Here is a 16,605-nt window from a genome sequence, read left to right as displayed (position 1 = left end):
CATATACTCACACTCATGCCCTCACACACATACACACATACTGACACTCATGCCCTCACACACATACTCACACTCATGCCCTCACACACATGCACACACACATATTCACTCATACCCTCACACACATGCACACATACTGACACTCATGCCCTCACACACATGCACACACACATATTCATGCACAGACTCACACTTATACCCTCACACACATATTCACACTCATACTCACACTCGTGCCCTCACACACATGCACACACACATATTCACACTCATACCCTCACACATATAACACTCATACATGCACATACACACTCACATATTAACACAGACTTGCACACATACACACACCTATTCACACACACATTAATACCTTCACACCTGAACACTCACACACATTAACACACATACACACATGCATATTCACACACACACTTACACCCTCACACACATGCACACTCACACAACATATTCACAAACACGCTCACACTCACTCACATACAGACACACTTATACACATTGACACACATACATATTCACACTCATACACTCACACACATGCACACTCACATATGCACACAAATTTCATACTCATACACATACCCACACACACATTAATACACACACACGTGCAGTCACATATGCACACACCCGCACATACACACTCAGATACACATTAATACTCCCATGCTCACACACATACACACTCACACACAATAACACACATTCATGCTCACAGACATGCACACTCACAGACATACACACTCATACACACATTACCATGCTCACTCACACACACCCTCCACACACACCCCCTCACACACACCCCCCAGCATGCCGAACACTCTCTCCTTGGCCTTCCTCTGACTGTAGCATTGTCAGCGGGTGCTGTAACTGGTACCTGCCTCTTCCTCTGGGCTATGGGGACTTGTGGGCACAGAGCTCAATTTCTCATACACTTGTCTGACCCCAACTGACTTTGAGTTTGGTGCCCCAGGTTGAGGAAATGTGTGAAAGGTTACCAGCCAAGCACAAAATGGGACCAAGGGGCGCCTTACCGAGTCTAGAGTTTGCCTCCCTGCTCCTCAAGATTCCAGCGGAGGGGCTAGCCAGTGGGAGGACTGGAGACAAACTTTTGGTCCCTAACCATCACCGGCGCCTGTCAACATCTCTACAAACCTACTTTTCCCAGCTATGCCTTTTCTTATCACTACTGACCACCCAGTAGGTGGGAGAAGGACACATCCCATAATGAGACCACGGGTTACCAGATTTAGCAAATAAACATACAGGATTTCCAGTTAAATTTGAATTTTACGTAATCAAGGAACACCATAAATTTTTTTTTTTTAGTATAATTATGCTCCATGAAATATTTGGGATATACTTATACTAAGTATTCCTTGTTTATCTGAAATTCAACTTTAACCGAGTCTCCTGTATTTTATCTGGCAAGCCTGGTCAGACCTCACTCTGGGGTGAAGACCAGCTATGGCCAACCCAGCATGGCTTGTAGAGAGCTGGCTTCCTCGGAGGCAAACTCCAGAATCCAGCGGAGGGTGGTGGTATCCTCAGGGGCTACTGCAGAGCTATTACTTGCAATACTACCTGATGGCCATACGGGGGCAGCAGAGAAAGCCCAGTGCCTGTTCTTGGCAGGAAGTCTGACCCCCAAGCCCCAGCTGCTCTTGGGCCCCCTAAGAGAAGAACAAAGAGCAAGAGTGGTTTCTCCAATAGCATCACCAGACCCCCAAGACAGCCCATCACAGAATTTAGATCTGGCGCCAAATCCCACGCACTTTCCCCAGGTCCTGAAGACACCTCCCTGGGAGGGGAAGCATTAACAAAATATCTTTTAGTTTGACCGGCTGAACGGTATTCTCCCTCCCAGGGGGAAGTTCGACCTTATTTTGCAGAAGACGCAAAATTAGAAATTACGACTGGAAGGTCTTATTTACAAACAGTGGGTTTAAAGCAGTGGTTTTCAACCAGGACTATTCCTCTCCCTGCCAAGGGGCATTTGCAATATCTGCTTGTCACAACTGGGGAGGGTGCTTCTGGCAACCACTGGGCAGAGGGCAGGGATGCTGCTGAACATCCTATAGTGTACAGGACAGCTGCCCCCTCTCCCTGCAACAAAGAATTATTTGGTTAAAATGTCAAGAGTGCTGAGGTTTAGAAACCCTGACTTAGAGGCATAATTACTCAAAATCCATTAAAAAGGGAGTCTTCACATTAAAAGGAATGAGAAAGTCTCTGTAGGTGTTTGTTTACAGATCATTACATACTTAGGGAAGGGAGAAACAAAAAGGTGGCGGAAAGAAATCATGGAGCAAATCTGAAATTCTAGTAGTCTGAAAGGTGTTTCCAGGCTTATTCTACTGAACAATTAATTATAAAATTGAAGAGTCTGGATTAATATTTAAAAACCACAAACCAAACCCATTTGTCAAGTTGATTCTGACTCACGGCAGCCCATGTGTTACAGGGTAGAACTGTGCTCCATAGGGTTTTCTTGGCTGTAATCTTAATGACAGCAGATTGCCAGGTCTTTCTTCCATGATGCCAGAGTGGGTTTGAACTGCCAGCCTTTTGGTTAGTAGACAAGCACAAATGGTTTGCACCACCCGGGGGCCTTGCTTCAATATTCCAAACCAAAAAACCAAACCAGTTCCCGTCGAGTCAAATCTGACTCAGGATGACCCCATGTGTGCAAAGTAGAACTGCTCCATAGGGTTTTCAAGGCCGTGACATTTGGGGAGCAGATTGCCAGGCCTTTCTTCCAAGGTGCTTCTGGGTGGGTTCAAACCACCAACCTTTAGATTAGTAGTCGAGCACTTAACCGTTTGCGCCACCCAGGGACATACTCAGTTCAATATTAAAAACCAAAAAACTAAATCTTTTGCAGTCGAGTCAATTCCTCTGAGTGCTAGTGGCCCTATAGGACAGAGTAGAACTGCCCTATAGGGTTTCCGTGAGGCAGAGTGGCACAGTGGAAGCGTGCTGGGCCCATAACCCAGAGGTCGATGGATTGAAACAATTCTCTGCTATGAACTTTTGGAAACCCTGGTGGCGTGGTGGTTAAATGTTATGGCTGCTAATCAAAGGGTCCGCCTTTCGAATCTGCCAGGCTCTCCCTGGAAACTCTATGGGGCACTTCTACTCTGTCCTATAGGGTCGCTATGAGTTGGAATCGACTCAACCGCACTGGGTTTTTGGTTTGGTACAGGGTTTCCAAGGAGCACTTCGTGGATCTGAACTGCCCACCTTTTGGTTAGCAGCTGTAGCACTTAACCACTGTGCCACCACGGTTCAATACTACTAGTCTGGTGGAAATCCCAGCTGGGTTGCTGGCACAAAACCACACAGGTGTTTTTGGTTGAATGAAGGCATCAACGGTCCCCCTGCGGGCTCCCTCTGAGCCACGAGCGCCCCGCCCCTCCTTGGTGCTCTGGGCTTGCAGGTCTGTGCCTGTCTGGACAACAGCAGACAGTGCCCGCGGGAAGCCTTGCAGGGTTCCTGTGGAGCAAGGCAGGGTCAAGCATCTGGAGGAGAGGTCAGATCAGAACTTTAGCGTCTGAAGTCCCCAGAAATCTAGTCCCACCTCTTCCTCTGACAGATGGCGAAAGTGACAGGAGCCAAGCAGCAGAGGCCAACCTGGGACTGGAGTGCGTGCTGCCTCTCTGTCCCTAGGCTCTGCGCTGACTGGCGTCTGAAGAGGGTTGGAGGACAGGGGCTGGTGTCAACATGTGACATGCGTGGCCCCCTGGCCCCTCCACAAGCCCCGCTGGCTCAGAGAAGCCCGCTGTGTGGGAGAGGTCTCCAGCATGGAAGCTCCTAGCCCAGGTTTCGGGAGACCCAGTCCTGTTAGGAGGGAGACGGAGGCCCCTCCAGCTCCTGCCCTTACTGTGATGTTTGAGCACGCCCACCCCATTTGTGGAATGGACTCTACAGTTTCCAGAGCACCGTCTCACTCGTGGTCACCTGGGGCCCTTACCAACTGTGATCGGGGGCAAATAGTTCTTCGCATTTCTCAGAGAAGGAGATCGAGGCCGCACAGCCAAATTTCTATCTGAAGACACAGAGAGTTAAAGGTAGATGCTTGGCCAGAGCCCAGCACCTGGCTCGTACCATGAATTATGTGGTTCTTCTAGTTTATGGTTCTTGATTTTTCTAAGGGTTGGGGATGGGGTGGAGCATAGCAGTGACCACAGATGGAACAAAGAGCAGTCAGGGGTGGGGAGAGGTCCAGGCCAGGCGCTCCCAGGGTCAGCTCCCTCCAGCCCGGTCCTGGAGGCTGCAAGCGGAGGGCAAAGCACTGGAAAGCTTGGCACTGGTCACCTCCTGAGGTCTGTGACTCCTATGTGTGTGCCAGTGGACATATATGCATGATGGTGTGTGTGTGTGCTGTGGGCGTGTGAGTGTGTGTATGAGATATTTGTGGTTGCGTGTGGGAGAGTGTATGGGAGTATTACGTGCTGTGTGGTATGTTTGTGGTTGTGTGCATGTGTGCCCATATGTGTGTGATGTGTGTGGTGTGAGTTTGGTGTGTGTGTGGTGTGGTGTGTGTGTGGTGTATTTGAGAGTTTGTGTATAGTGCATGTGATGTGTATGTATGTGGTGTGGTGTGTGTAGTGTGTGCAGTGTGTGTGTCTACATGTGATGTGTGTAGGGGTATAAGAGTGTGTGCATACATGCATGTGTGGTGTGGTGTGTGGGGTGTGTGTGTGCGTGTAGAGTACATGTATGCATGCATGTGTGTGTAGTATTGTGGTGTGTTTGTATGTGGTATGTATGTAAGTGTGCACGTGCGCATGTGTGTGCGTGTGTGTGTGTGTTGACTGAGACAGGGAAGGCATGACACACTGAGGGCCTGAAGCTCTCTCTGCCCACCACAAGGGAAGCCCCATGTTCCCTGCCTTTCCACCCAGTGACTCAGGGCGAAGGCGCCAGCCTGGAGGGGCGCCAAGTCGGGGCCCTCTGGAAAGCCCCAGCACGCCCTCCAGGAGCTCCGTCCTTCCCGCACCTGGCACTCTGAGCCTTTCTCATGACAGCCACCGTGCTCACGTAGACTGAATATGAGCGCCCTGAGAGCAGGAAGATGCCTTATTCATTTTCTGCAAACCTAGTAGAGGCCTGGTGACTGATAAATGTCTAATAAAGTGAACATCAGGAAATAAGAAAACCTCAGGGCTGAGGGAGAGGTGACCCAGAAGAAACAGGGAGCCAGGGGAGAGCTCAGCGAAGACCCCAAAATGCGGAGTGGAGCAGAGGGGCTGCTGACCAAGATCCAGAGAGGGAGGTGCATGGAGCCCCCATCCTCCTCCCCCAGACTCCCACCATCTGAGTAGCTCTAGGCTGCCTGGTGCAAATGCGGGGAATGGGGTGAGAGCCCCCAGCACGTGGCCCTTTCCCTCCCTCGCCACCCATCTGAACTGTTCCCACATACATGCTCCCTGATGACCTGCCTGCTGACCCTCCCAGGCCCGGTCAGTGTCCTCCGGGCCAGGCCCACCCAAGGGGAGGCAAGGCCTGGCACTGGTGCCCAGGGAGGAGAGGGCCAACAGGGCTTGCGGTGGGCTGGGTGGCAAGAGAAGGGGGGTCTCTGAAAAGCTAAGTGAAAGCAGCCCACCCACCTTCCCCCTGCCTTCACCTTCGCAATGACTCCCAGAGAGCCCCCACCCCCCAGGCCCCTGGGCCTTTCTTTCTGTGCCTGGCTCCCCCAGCCCTGGGGTCCTGTGAGTGGGAGAAGGATGAGAGGAATGGGGTGGCCTGTTGTCTAACAATGATATCACTCTGTCACCCCAAGATGTCATCAGCCAAACATGTGCTCAGCCCCCACCCTCCCAGGCCTGGGGGGGAGAGGTGGGCGGCTGCTGTGAGAGACTGGAAGCCCAAACCCACAGAAGGAACCCAGCCCAGCTGAGAATCCTTCAAAGGAGGGAGAACGGGCCAGGCCGCCCAGCCCCTGGCCAGGCGAGGCAGACCTTGGCTTCTGCGGTTGGAGAGAGCCCCTGGACACACACTGTGACAGCAGACCTATTGCCTGACAGCTCTGGGGCTGAAGGGGAAGCCCCAGCAGGAAGGACTTCCTGCTAGAGGCTGCCCTGGTGGGGAAGCCCAAGGGATACCTCAGAGACAGGCAGGGGTAGCCCCAGTCCCTCAGTTTCTCCTTCTCTCCAGCTCCTAAGCTGCTATGGTGGGGTCGGGGGCAGTAACGGAGCTTGGGGAAGTTTTCCGGGCTGGAAGCTCCAAGGGTGATTCCTAGGGCCTCAACGCTAAGGCCTCCCCAAGCTGGCCAGGAGAAGGGGGCCACAAGTCTCAGCATATCCTGGTGTCTTGTCAGTTGCTCATGTTTTTCCTTGACCTGGTATAGGAAGTCCAGGCTGGTGGTAGGCTTTTGTCTCCCGAGAGTTCGGTGGGTAGGGGGCCTTGGCCTAGTCTGAGGACATAAGTGGACAGTCATGACCACGATGGTATGTTGTCTTACTTTGTACTAGAACACCTCTCTGCTTTGTCCCTCTACCACATCCACTCACCACACCGCCCTTCACACTTTTGCTCTGTGTTTCTGGGGAGACAGCTCCAGGGTGGAAGGAGGACAAGTGTGCAAGCATCTCCTACTGCCTGCCAGCACCTCTGGGTGGGGTGGCTGACCATGCCAGCACCCCCGCAGGGCCCAGCCAAGGCTGGAGGGGGAAGCTCACAGGCACTTCCCTATGGAATAGCATGTCAGGGATTGCGGGCATCTGAGTCCCACCTGCGCCCGCTCTAGCGCAGTCCGGGACGGAGCCTGCCCCAAGCACACAGCCAGGCATCTCGGGCTAGCACGCCCAATAGCCGCGCGGAGGCGGCCGCCGTGCTCCCTTACCTCTGCTGCTGCAGCAGGTGCTGCTCGTCGCGGCTCTGCGCCCACGCCTCGCGGCTCTGGACCCACCCGCGGAGCTTGCCCCACAGGCGCAGCAGCAGTCCCCTGTCCTGGGCGCTCAGCCCCATGGGGTGGGGGGTCAGCTCCTGCAGGCGCTGGGGCCGGGGCCGCACCCCACCAGCGCCCCCCAGGCCTGGCCCACCCTTGACCTGCTGAGGCCCCGTCCTGTCGCGCGTCCCGGTGGGACAGGCTCGGGTGTCCTGGCAGGAACTGGGGCCTCCCGGGAGCGCTGGAGCCGGGACACTCCTCCTCCTCCCAAATTACCTGCGATTAAAGAGACAGGCGCACACCTGGCCACTGGACTTGCGCAAACGCCAGGCATGGCCTCCCTGCCCCCAGGCCACTGGGGTATGGCGCAGCCTCCCCCGACTTTGGGACACCCCGTGACCTTTCGTAGAAAGGCCAGGGCAGGTCAGTCTGGCCAGAGGGGCTGGGGGATGGGGAGGGGGGAGAAGGGTCAGGCCCCACAGCACCTTTCCTGGGGTCTCTCTGTCTACCTCCCCAGCCTCCAGTGGAGGGGCCCTCCTGGCCCTCCCCTATCCCACCGCCCAGAAAGGTGCACAAATAGGGCAGTTTCTTAGCCTGCCTTGGCCCTCCTCACCCTCCTCCTATCCCCTCACTCATTTTTAGCTCTTGGGATCAAGGGTCTCTGACTTTTTTCCCAAAAGCCAGAAGATAGCCAGTGTAAACATTTTAGGTCTGCTGACCGCAGGCCGCGATGCACACTCTTCTTTGCTTGTTGTTTACAACACCTTAAACTTAAAGGTAAAAAAAACATCCACTCACAGGCCCGGCTTCAAAGGGGGCTGGGATGGATTTGCCTGGAGCCCCCTGCAGTCTGCAAACCCTGCTCTTCCCTACCCACCAACCTCCCCAGCCCCATGGTGGCTTGCCCTGTGAAATCCAGGATGCCCAGTTGAATTCGAATCTAAGGTAAACAATGAAGCATTGTTTTAGGGTCAATATGTCTCCAACACTGCCTGTGTGTATTTTCTGGCAACCTGGGGGTGGGGGCGAGGGTGGGGGGCCCTCACTAAGTGCCCCACGGAGCTCACACCAGGCCTGTGAAGGGGCTGGGTGTCTGCAGCTCACTGTGGGGATGGAAGTCCCTGGTGCTTACATGGCAGTAACTGGCAGAGGCAAGAGTCCAGCCTCCCTCCTTCCTGCCGTCCACTTGCCCTCAGGCCAACTGTAACAGAGAGTTAAGTGGCTGCACAGGTCACACAAATGGCCCCTGGTCCTGCTCCCGGGACTGTGCCATGAGAGGGCTAGGAGCCACCCCTTAGAGAGAGGAGAGGAGAGGAGGCCCTGACTTTCAAAGCCCAGCAGCGACCCTCTGGCCTAGCGTGTGGCCCCTGGCTGTTCAGTGCAGGCAGGCTACCCTGGCTCTCCCATCTGTTTCTTTTCCTACCTGCTCTGCTTCAGAGAGCTAGAAGCGGAGAGGGGGAATGTGTGTGTGTGTGGTGTGTGTATTTGTGTGTGGTGTATGGGTGTGTGGTACGAGTGTGTGGTGTGTGTATATGTGTATGGTGGTGTGTGCTGTAGTTGTGGTACGTGTGTGCAGTGTGTGTGGTGTGGTGTTTGTGGTGTGTGTGGTGGGTGTGTGGTGTGTATTTGTGGTGTTTGTGGTATGTGTGATGAGTATGGTGTGTATATTTGGGTTGTGTGTGTGGTGTCTGTGTCTATGTGGTGTGTATCTGCGTGTGTGGCGTGTATATGTGATGTTGGTGGTGCATGTGTGTGTTGTCCGTGTGTGGTGTGTATCTGTGGTATGTGTGTGCTGCACGTGTGGTGTATATCTGGTGTGTGTGCATGATGCATGTGTGGTGTGTATCTGTGCTGTGTGTGGGATACATATGTGGTGCATATCTGTGGTATGTGTGTGGTGTGTGCGTGATGTGTATCTCTAGTGTGTGTGGTGTGTAGCTGTGGTACGTATGGTGTGCATCTGTGCTGTCTGTGTGTGGTGTATATGTGTGTATCAGCGGTGTGTGTGTGGTGTTCTTGTGTGTATCTATGGTTTCTGTGGTGTGCATCTATGGTGGGTATCTGTGGTTTGTATGGCATGTGGTGTGTATCTGTGGTGTGTGTGGTGTGGTGTGTGTGTGATGTGTATCTGTGTGGTGTGTGTGATGTGTATCTGTGGTGTATGTGTGGTGTATATCTGTGGTTTGTGTGTATCTGTGGTGTGTGTGTGATGTTTGTGTGTGTGATATGTATCTGTGGCGTGTGTGTGTGGTGTTTGTGTGTGGTGTGTATCTGTGGTGTGTGTATGGTGTGTGTAGTGTGTATCTGTGGTGTGTATGGTATGTATCTGTGGTATATGTGGTGTTTGTGTGTATGGTGTGTATCTGTGGTGTGTGTGGTGTTTGTGTGTATGGTGTGTATCTATGGTGTGTGTGTGGTATTTGTGTGTGTGCTGTATATCTGTGGTGTGTGTGTGGTGTGTATCTGTGGTGTGTGTGTTGTTCATGTGTGGTGTGTATCTGTGGTATGTGTGTGCTGCATGTGTGGTGTGTGTCTGGTGTGTGTGATGTGTGTGCATGATGCATGTGTGGTGTGTATCTGTGGTGTGTGTGGGATACATACGTGGTGCGTATCTGTGGTGTGTGTGTGATGTGTATCTGTGGTATGTATGGTGTGCATCTGTGCTGTCTGTGTGTGGTGTGTATCTGTGGTTTGTGTGTTGTGTGAGGTGTTTGCGTGTGTGGTGTGTATCTGTGGTGTGTATCAGTGGTGTGTGTGTGGTGTTCTTGTGTGTATCTATGGTTTCTGTGGTGTGTATCTATGGTGGTATCTGTGGTGTATATGGCGTGTGGTGTGTATCTGTGGTGTGTATCAGTGGTGTGTGTGTGGTGTTCTTGTGTGTATCTGTGGTTTCTGTGGTGTGTATCTATGGTGGTATCTGTGGTGTATATGGCGTGTGGTGTGTATCTGTGGTGTGTGTGGTGTGGTGTGTGTGTGATGTGTATCTGTGTGGTGTGTGTGATGTGTATCTGTGGTGTATGTGTGGTATATATCTGTGGTTTGTGTGTATCTGTGGTGTGTGTGTGATGTTTGTGTTTGTGATATGTATCTGTGGCGTGTGTGTGTGGTGTTTGTGTGGGGTGTGTATCTGTGGTGTGTGTATGGTGTGTATCTGTGGTATATGTGTGATATATGTGGTGTTTGTGTGTATGGTGTATATCTGTGGTGTGTGTGTGGTGTGTGTGGTGTTTGTGTGTATCTGTGATGTGTGTGTGGAGTGTGGTGTGTGTGTGGTGTTTGTGTGTGGTATGTATCTGTGGTGTGTGTATGGTGTGTATCTGTGGTATATGTGTGGTATATGTGGTGTTGGTGTGTATGGTGTTTATCTGTGGTGTGTGTGTGGTATTTGTGTGTATGGTGTGTATCTATGGTGTGTGTGTGGTGTTTGTGTGTGTGGTGTGTATCTGTGGCATGTGTGTGGTGTGTGTGTGTGGTGTGTATCTGTGGTGTGTGTGGTATTTCTGTGTATGGTGTGTATCTATGGTGTGTGTGTGGTGTTTGTGTGTGTGGTGTGTATCTGTGGTATGTGTGTGGTGTGTGTGTGTGGTGTGTGTGTGTGGTGTGTGTGTGGAGTGTGGTGAGTGTGGTGTGTGGTGTGCGTGCAGGGCAGAGGGGGACTGAGACACTGGGTGGAGTGTCTCGGAGGTGAAGGGTAGGAGGCCCCCACTCTGAAAGGCCGCTGGGTAGAAAGCTCCTTGAGTCCCTGCTGCTGGCCCAGGGCCAGACCCCAGCCCCCCTGAGTAAACAGCGAGTAGATTAGTGCCTTCCTCACCTGCCCAGGGGTCAGTAGGTGTGGAGAGAGGAGGGGAGGGCACTAGAACCCAAACCTTGAACCCAGGACCTTTGCGCCCATTAGCCGTGTTTGTCCGCTGACCCACCCAGCTTCTCAGCTCCTTCAGTCCAGGCAGCAACCCCACTGGGGCAGGCGGGGGAGGGGGAAGGTACACATGGGGGCAGGAGGACTGGCTGTGTTCTCACTCTTTCTTCCCTCCTCAGTGTCCTCCCTCATGCTGCCTGTGCCCTGGTCAGCTGACAGATGGAAGGTTCAGGATGGACTCAGAGTGGGGTGGGGGAGGGTAGGGAGCTTGCTGGACACCGGCTTCTGCCAACAAGGTTCTGTCAGTTCTTGGGCCAACATTGTGTACTTGGGTGTGGGTAAAAGGCTGGGCGTGGCGGGACAGGTCGCCGGTGGTGTCACCACCCCAGGGCTAATACTGCCCCTTGCCTTCATCCCCTAGTCTCTCACACCTTAAAGTCAGGTCTACTGTGCCTTCTCCGTGGTCCCAAGGGGCGGGTTGCTGAGGGCATCCTGGGTAGAAAGCCTGTGCCTCTTCTGCTGGGAGAAGGAGGCGGCAGCCCCTCCACACAGGGAACCTACCATGAGTGCCCACAGTGGACTCCCTGGGCGCTGGGTGCCGGAGTTGGGAGAGGAGGGACCCACAGTGGCTGGCCCTCATTGGGAGAAAGCTGCCTGTTCTGAGCCCTGGGTGGGCCACATCTCCAAATTTAAGTAGGCTTTTGTGACTCTGGGCAGGTCCTCAATGTCCTTATCTGGGGGCGGTGGACTCCGGTCAGCCCTGACCTCAGGATGGCTTCCTGTCCAGTCCTGGGGAAAGGGCAGAAACCAGGGCCGACCACCAGAGAGACCTGAGGCACTGCCTGGAACAGGCTGGACATGCCCAGGCGAGGCCGCTCTGACCAGTTCTTCCTGCCTCAGGCTGAGCTGCCAGCTCTCGGTGGAAGTCAGGCCCTTAGGATCCGCTGAGGGGCCTGAATGTGGGTCAGCATGACCACTCCTGGTGGCCACACCGCAGGGCAGGAGTCAGAAAGGCTCTGAGTGTGTGCAGGTATCAGGCCTGCAGGACTCACCTGGTCTGGGGCCAGGAGCATTGATACTGGTCTGTGCCTTTAGGGGTTTCTTCACGGAGCACTGTTGGTATTTGGACCAGATGGTTCTCTGAGGTAGGGGCCATCCTGGACACTGCAGGGGCTCAGCAGCAGCCCTGCCCCACTCGTGATGGATGGCAGCACCCATCGCAGTTGTGAGAAACAAAAAAAGTCCCCAGACATTGCCGCAGGCCAAGAAACACTGATTTAGTGCAAAAATTGTACATGAATACAGATTCATTTATTTACTTATTCTAGCTTTGTTCCTCTTTTTTGCTTATTCTAGATCTTTCTGCTTTCCTGTCTCTTTGCCATTGTATTTTCACTTCCTTGGCCTTAGCTTCTGGGCTAGTGTGTGTGTGTGTGTGTGTGTGCGTGCACACGTATCAGTGTGAGTGTGTGTTTGTGAGTGTATGAGTGTGTGTGTGGGGTACATATGTGGTGTATGTCTGAGTGTGTGTATGGGATGTGTGAGTGTGTGGTGTGTATACGCATTGTGTGTGTGTTGTGTGTGGTGTACATGTGTGGTGTGGTGTGTGTGTTGTGTATACATGGTGTGAGCATGGTATGTGTGAGTGTGGTGTGCACATATGTGGTGTGTACATGTGTGGTGTGTGTGTGAGTGTGTTGTGTGTATATGTAGTGTGTGTGACAGTCTGTACTGTGTATATGTGTTACGTGGTGTGTGTTGTGAGCGTGATACCTGATTGTGTGAGTGGTGTGTGATTGTGTGGTGTGTGTGGCGTGAGTGTGTCTGTAGTGTGCATATGTGTGGTGTGTGTGCAGTGTGTGTGTCTGTGGTGTGTGAGTGGTGTGCATATATGCATAGTGTGTGTTTGTGTAGCGTGTGATTGTGTGTGTGGTGTGTGCGTGTTTGTGGTGTGCATGTGTATGGTGTGTGGTGTGTGATTGTGTGGTGTGTGAGTGGTGTGCATGTATGCATACTGTGTGTTTGTGTAGCATGTGATTGTGTGTGTGGTGTGTGATTGTGTGGTGTGTGAGTGGTGTGCATGTATGCATACTGTGTGTGTGTAGCATGTGATTGTGTGTGTGGTGTGTGATTGTGTGGTGCGTGTGTGTGCGGTGTGCATGTGTGTGTGGTCTGGGCACCTGGGTGTTCAGATCACAGGGATATGTGGGCCCTCTGAGTGTCAGTTTTTTCTCTCCCTTGTCCCCAGTCATCTTTCTCCTCACCTCCACCAAACCCTCTCAGAGGGAGTCTCCTTAGTGCTCTTGTCTGTGAGCAGGGCTGGCGCCGGGGACGGGTGGATGGGCTGCGTGGATGGAGCCACAGGGCAGGGAGGTCAGGGAAGCCTAATCCACTGCTCATTCAGCTTGGAGTTTGTTCCAGTCACCGGGTTCATGAGCCCTGCTAAGCCAGCTCATAAAGCCCACAGATGAGGGAGCAAGAGGTCAGCAGGTGAGAGTGTGCATATACAGACACACAGGCACAAGCCACACACACAGCATGAACAAACATGCACATACACACCACACACTACACACCACACACACATGCAAACCACACCCACCACACCAATACAGTATGCATGCACACAGACAAACACACACCACATGTGCACACACACGGCCATGGCTGCCCAGGGCCTGGAACGGGATGGCATGGCTGAGAGGTTGGGCTGGAAGCTGGGCCCTGGGCCCCAGTGTGGCCTGTCGCTGCCCGCATGGCAGTCTGTGCCACACACCCTCCATGCTCCTTCCCTGCCCAGGGCCCTGCTCTTCTGAGGACATGAGTCACGTGTGGCGCCGTGTGTACACAAAGCACTTCACCGTACATAGCTGGGGGTCTGAGTGCTGAAGAGCCGGCACACATTTCCCCTAAAGCATGTGAGTCCCCTGTCCTCCTTCCCATCCCCTAAGCTGGTGAGTCCCCAGCCCTCGTTTCCCAATACCACACCGTTCCTGCCTCTCTCAGCTTCCACCACGGGGACCTTGTCCACCAGACCTCAGGCTCCAGTACTTCCTTGAAAAACTGGGAGAGGGCCAACAGGAAGAGGCTGAGAGCTGAACCGGGGTGGGAGTCAGGGGAAGAGCCCTGAGAATAGCACCCTTGCAGCCCACTCTCTGCCTCAGAGACACCCACCGAGTACTTGACACATGTCGACACAAGGGGTATTTCATGAGAGAGTGAATATGTTAAAGCAGTGTTTTAGAACGTTGTGTGCATGTGTATGTGGTGTGTCTGTACGCACATGTGCATCTGTGTGTGTGTCTGAGTGTGGTGTCTGCATGTCTCTGTATCTGTGTGTATGCCTGAATGTTGTGTCTCTGTATGTGCCTGAGTGTTGTTAGGTCTCTATGTGTGTCTGAGTGTTGCGTGCCTGTGTGTGTCTGAGCGTTGTGTATAGGACCATTGTGTACCTGAGTGTTGTGTATCTGTGTGTCTAAGTGTTGTGTGTCTGTCTGACTGTTGTGTGTCTGTGTGCCTGAGTGTTGCATCTGTGTGTCTGAGTGTTATGTGTCTGAGAGTTGTATATCTGTGTGTGCCTAAGTGTTGTGTGTCTCTGTGTATTTGTGTGTGTCTGAATGTTGTGTGTCTGTGTGTGTCTGAATGTTCTGTATCTGTGTGTGTCTGAGTGTTGTGTGTTTGCATGTATATCTGTGTGTGTACCTGTGTGTGTGTCTGAGTGTTGTGTATCTGTGTGTGTCTAGGTGTTGTGTGTCTGTGTGTGTGTCTGTGTTTGTTTTCTGGCATCTTCAGGGTCGCCTGGATTTCTCACAGGCATTTTGTCCTTTTCTCCATTCACAATGGGCCTCAACAGCAGATGGGGACATTCATCTGTGAGCGTCCCCCACTCTTGTCCCTTCCCTACCACCAGTGGCTGGCTCTCACTGTGTCACTACCACCCTCCCCTTCCCCGCCTGCCTCTGGCACCCTCAGCCTACTCTGATTTTGAGCGCCTTGTTCCCACATCCCCGCGCTGACCTGGGACGTTGTGGGTGCCACGCACGTGGTTTTGAGCAATGATCCCTGACCTGGCCTGGCTTTGTGAGGTCCCCACAGCCCGCCCAGCCCACAGCCCGCACAGGCTGGTGTTGCAGGCCCTCCTGGGTCAATGGGGTGAAGGAGGGTGTCAAAGACCCTGGGACCTGCTCACCCTGGTCCCCAAGCCTCTTTCTATGCCCCCTCTTGGACTCTTGTCTTCAACAGACCCCAGGCCTTTTCCTCCCAGAGCTGGGCCCTCTGCCCTGCCCCTCTCCCATCTCCTCTCTCCAGGAAGAGAAGCTGCTGAATGGGTGGGTCCCAGGCCTGGGGGAACTTGATGCCTGTGGATAGGTGAGCTGTGATGTGAAGAGTGGGTGCTGGGGGAGGCCAGGTGGAGAGATCCCCAGTGGTCAGGACAGCCGCCTGGTCCCAACCGATGAGAAATCGCTCATGGGCCTGGGCAGGGCACATCCTTTTAGTGTCCTGGCTGCAGACATCAGGGCTCCAGTTTCCAAGTCTCTGGGTCACCTCTCACAGGATGCCTGTCTCCAGCAGAAGGGCCTGTCTATCTCAGACTGCTCTGTCTGTCTCTGATCACACAGGCAGACCAAGCCATCGGGAAGAGACAGGACATGGGGCACGTTGCCTGGAGTCCATGTTGTTCCAGGCAGGAGAGGGCCAAGCTCCTCAGAGTGGTGACTCCAGAGCTCTGGGAAGCTGTAGACCTAGATGGGTGGGACACGGTGTGTGGGCCATCTGACAAGGGGTGTATCTCCACACTGGGCCAAGTCCCCAGCCTCTGGACTCTGTGAATGATTTGTTCCCACTATGGGAAAAACCAGGGGAGGGGGAAGAGGGTACGGGGCATGGGTTTGGAGCCAGGGGACAGCACCAAGTCATCATTCCAAAGCAGATCACGGCTCTTAAAACCCAAACCAAACCCAAAACCCTTTTCCAAAACCGTGCATCCTACCTGTAACCCCAGCACTTCCTGCAGCATTTTACACATTAAGCAAGCCAACAAAAAAAAAGCTGTTGCCATTGAGTCAATTCCAACTCATAGCGACCCCATAGGACAGGGTAGAACTGCTCCATAGGGTTTCCAAAGAGTGGTTGGAGGATTCAAACAGCTGACCTTTTGGTTAGGAGCCGTAGCTCGCCACAGTGCCTAACCACTGTGCCACGAAGGCTCCATTTTACCCACAGTCTCCCCCCAAAATCTGTGCACACCTGCCTGCACCTCCTATGCTTCTTGACTCTCACCTGGCCAGCTCAGGAGAAGGGAAGGGCTTTTCCAGTTCCGTTTATAGAGTGCAGCACTCACCCAGGCACCCCGCGCTCTGCCACCAAGGTGGCCAAGCAGCAGGCCACCTCATCTGTCCTAAGAAAAAGGCCATCTGTCTAGTGTGCATGGACCTCACTGGCCAGAAACATGGGCACCAGCCCCCTCCACAGGCCAGGTGGGGAGTGTGGAGAGGGGTCGGGAGCCTGACGGGGCAGGACCAGCAGGAGAGAAGGCCTTGCGGTGGGGGGCCAGGGAGCTGGGGGCCGACACTGACCCAGGAGGCTGGGAGCTGGGCCTCCCTTTTCCCTGAAGCAGCAGCAGGAGGGGGTGAGGCCCCCCTGGACTGTGGGGCTGGGCCAGGTTCTGGGGCAGATACCTGAGCAGGGTGCGGTGGGGGCCAGGTGGAGGGTGGAAGGGCAGGAGCTGAGGGGGCTGGGTAGTGTCCCAGCTGGCATGCAGGGAGGGACAGGAGCCAAACTCTCCATTCTCTAGACAGCTCTTGGGCAATTCTGGACCCAGGCATGCATGTGGCAT

General features: G+C 53.6%; 1 protein-coding gene across 1 annotated transcript in view; it reads right to left on the bottom strand.

The window, feature by feature from the left end:
- LOC126082133 (transient receptor potential cation channel subfamily V member 6-like) overlaps positions 1 to 16,605 on the bottom strand; it is a 26,674-nt gene extending 10,069 nt beyond the window's left edge. Inside the window, exons 1-5 of the mRNA XM_049894581.1 lie at positions 16,208 to 16,605; positions 14,787 to 14,908; positions 13,758 to 13,864; positions 13,034 to 13,113; positions 6,869 to 7,135 (exon numbers count right to left, since the gene is read on the bottom strand). Coding sequence (XP_049750538.1) covers positions 6,869 to 7,135; positions 13,034 to 13,113; positions 13,758 to 13,864; positions 14,787 to 14,908; positions 16,208 to 16,605 — 974 coding nt within the window. The remainder of the gene's footprint in view (positions 1 to 6,868; positions 7,136 to 13,033; positions 13,114 to 13,757; positions 13,865 to 14,786; positions 14,909 to 16,207) is intronic.

The sequence above is a fragment of the Elephas maximus genome, chromosome 8, assembly GCF_024166365.1.
Source record: "Elephas maximus indicus isolate mEleMax1 chromosome 8, mEleMax1 primary haplotype, whole genome shotgun sequence".
NCBI lineage: Eukaryota > Metazoa > Chordata > Mammalia > Proboscidea > Elephantidae > Elephas > Elephas maximus.
Note: the sequence above shows the minus strand (reverse complement) of the source record. Positions and strands in the feature narration are given on the sequence as shown.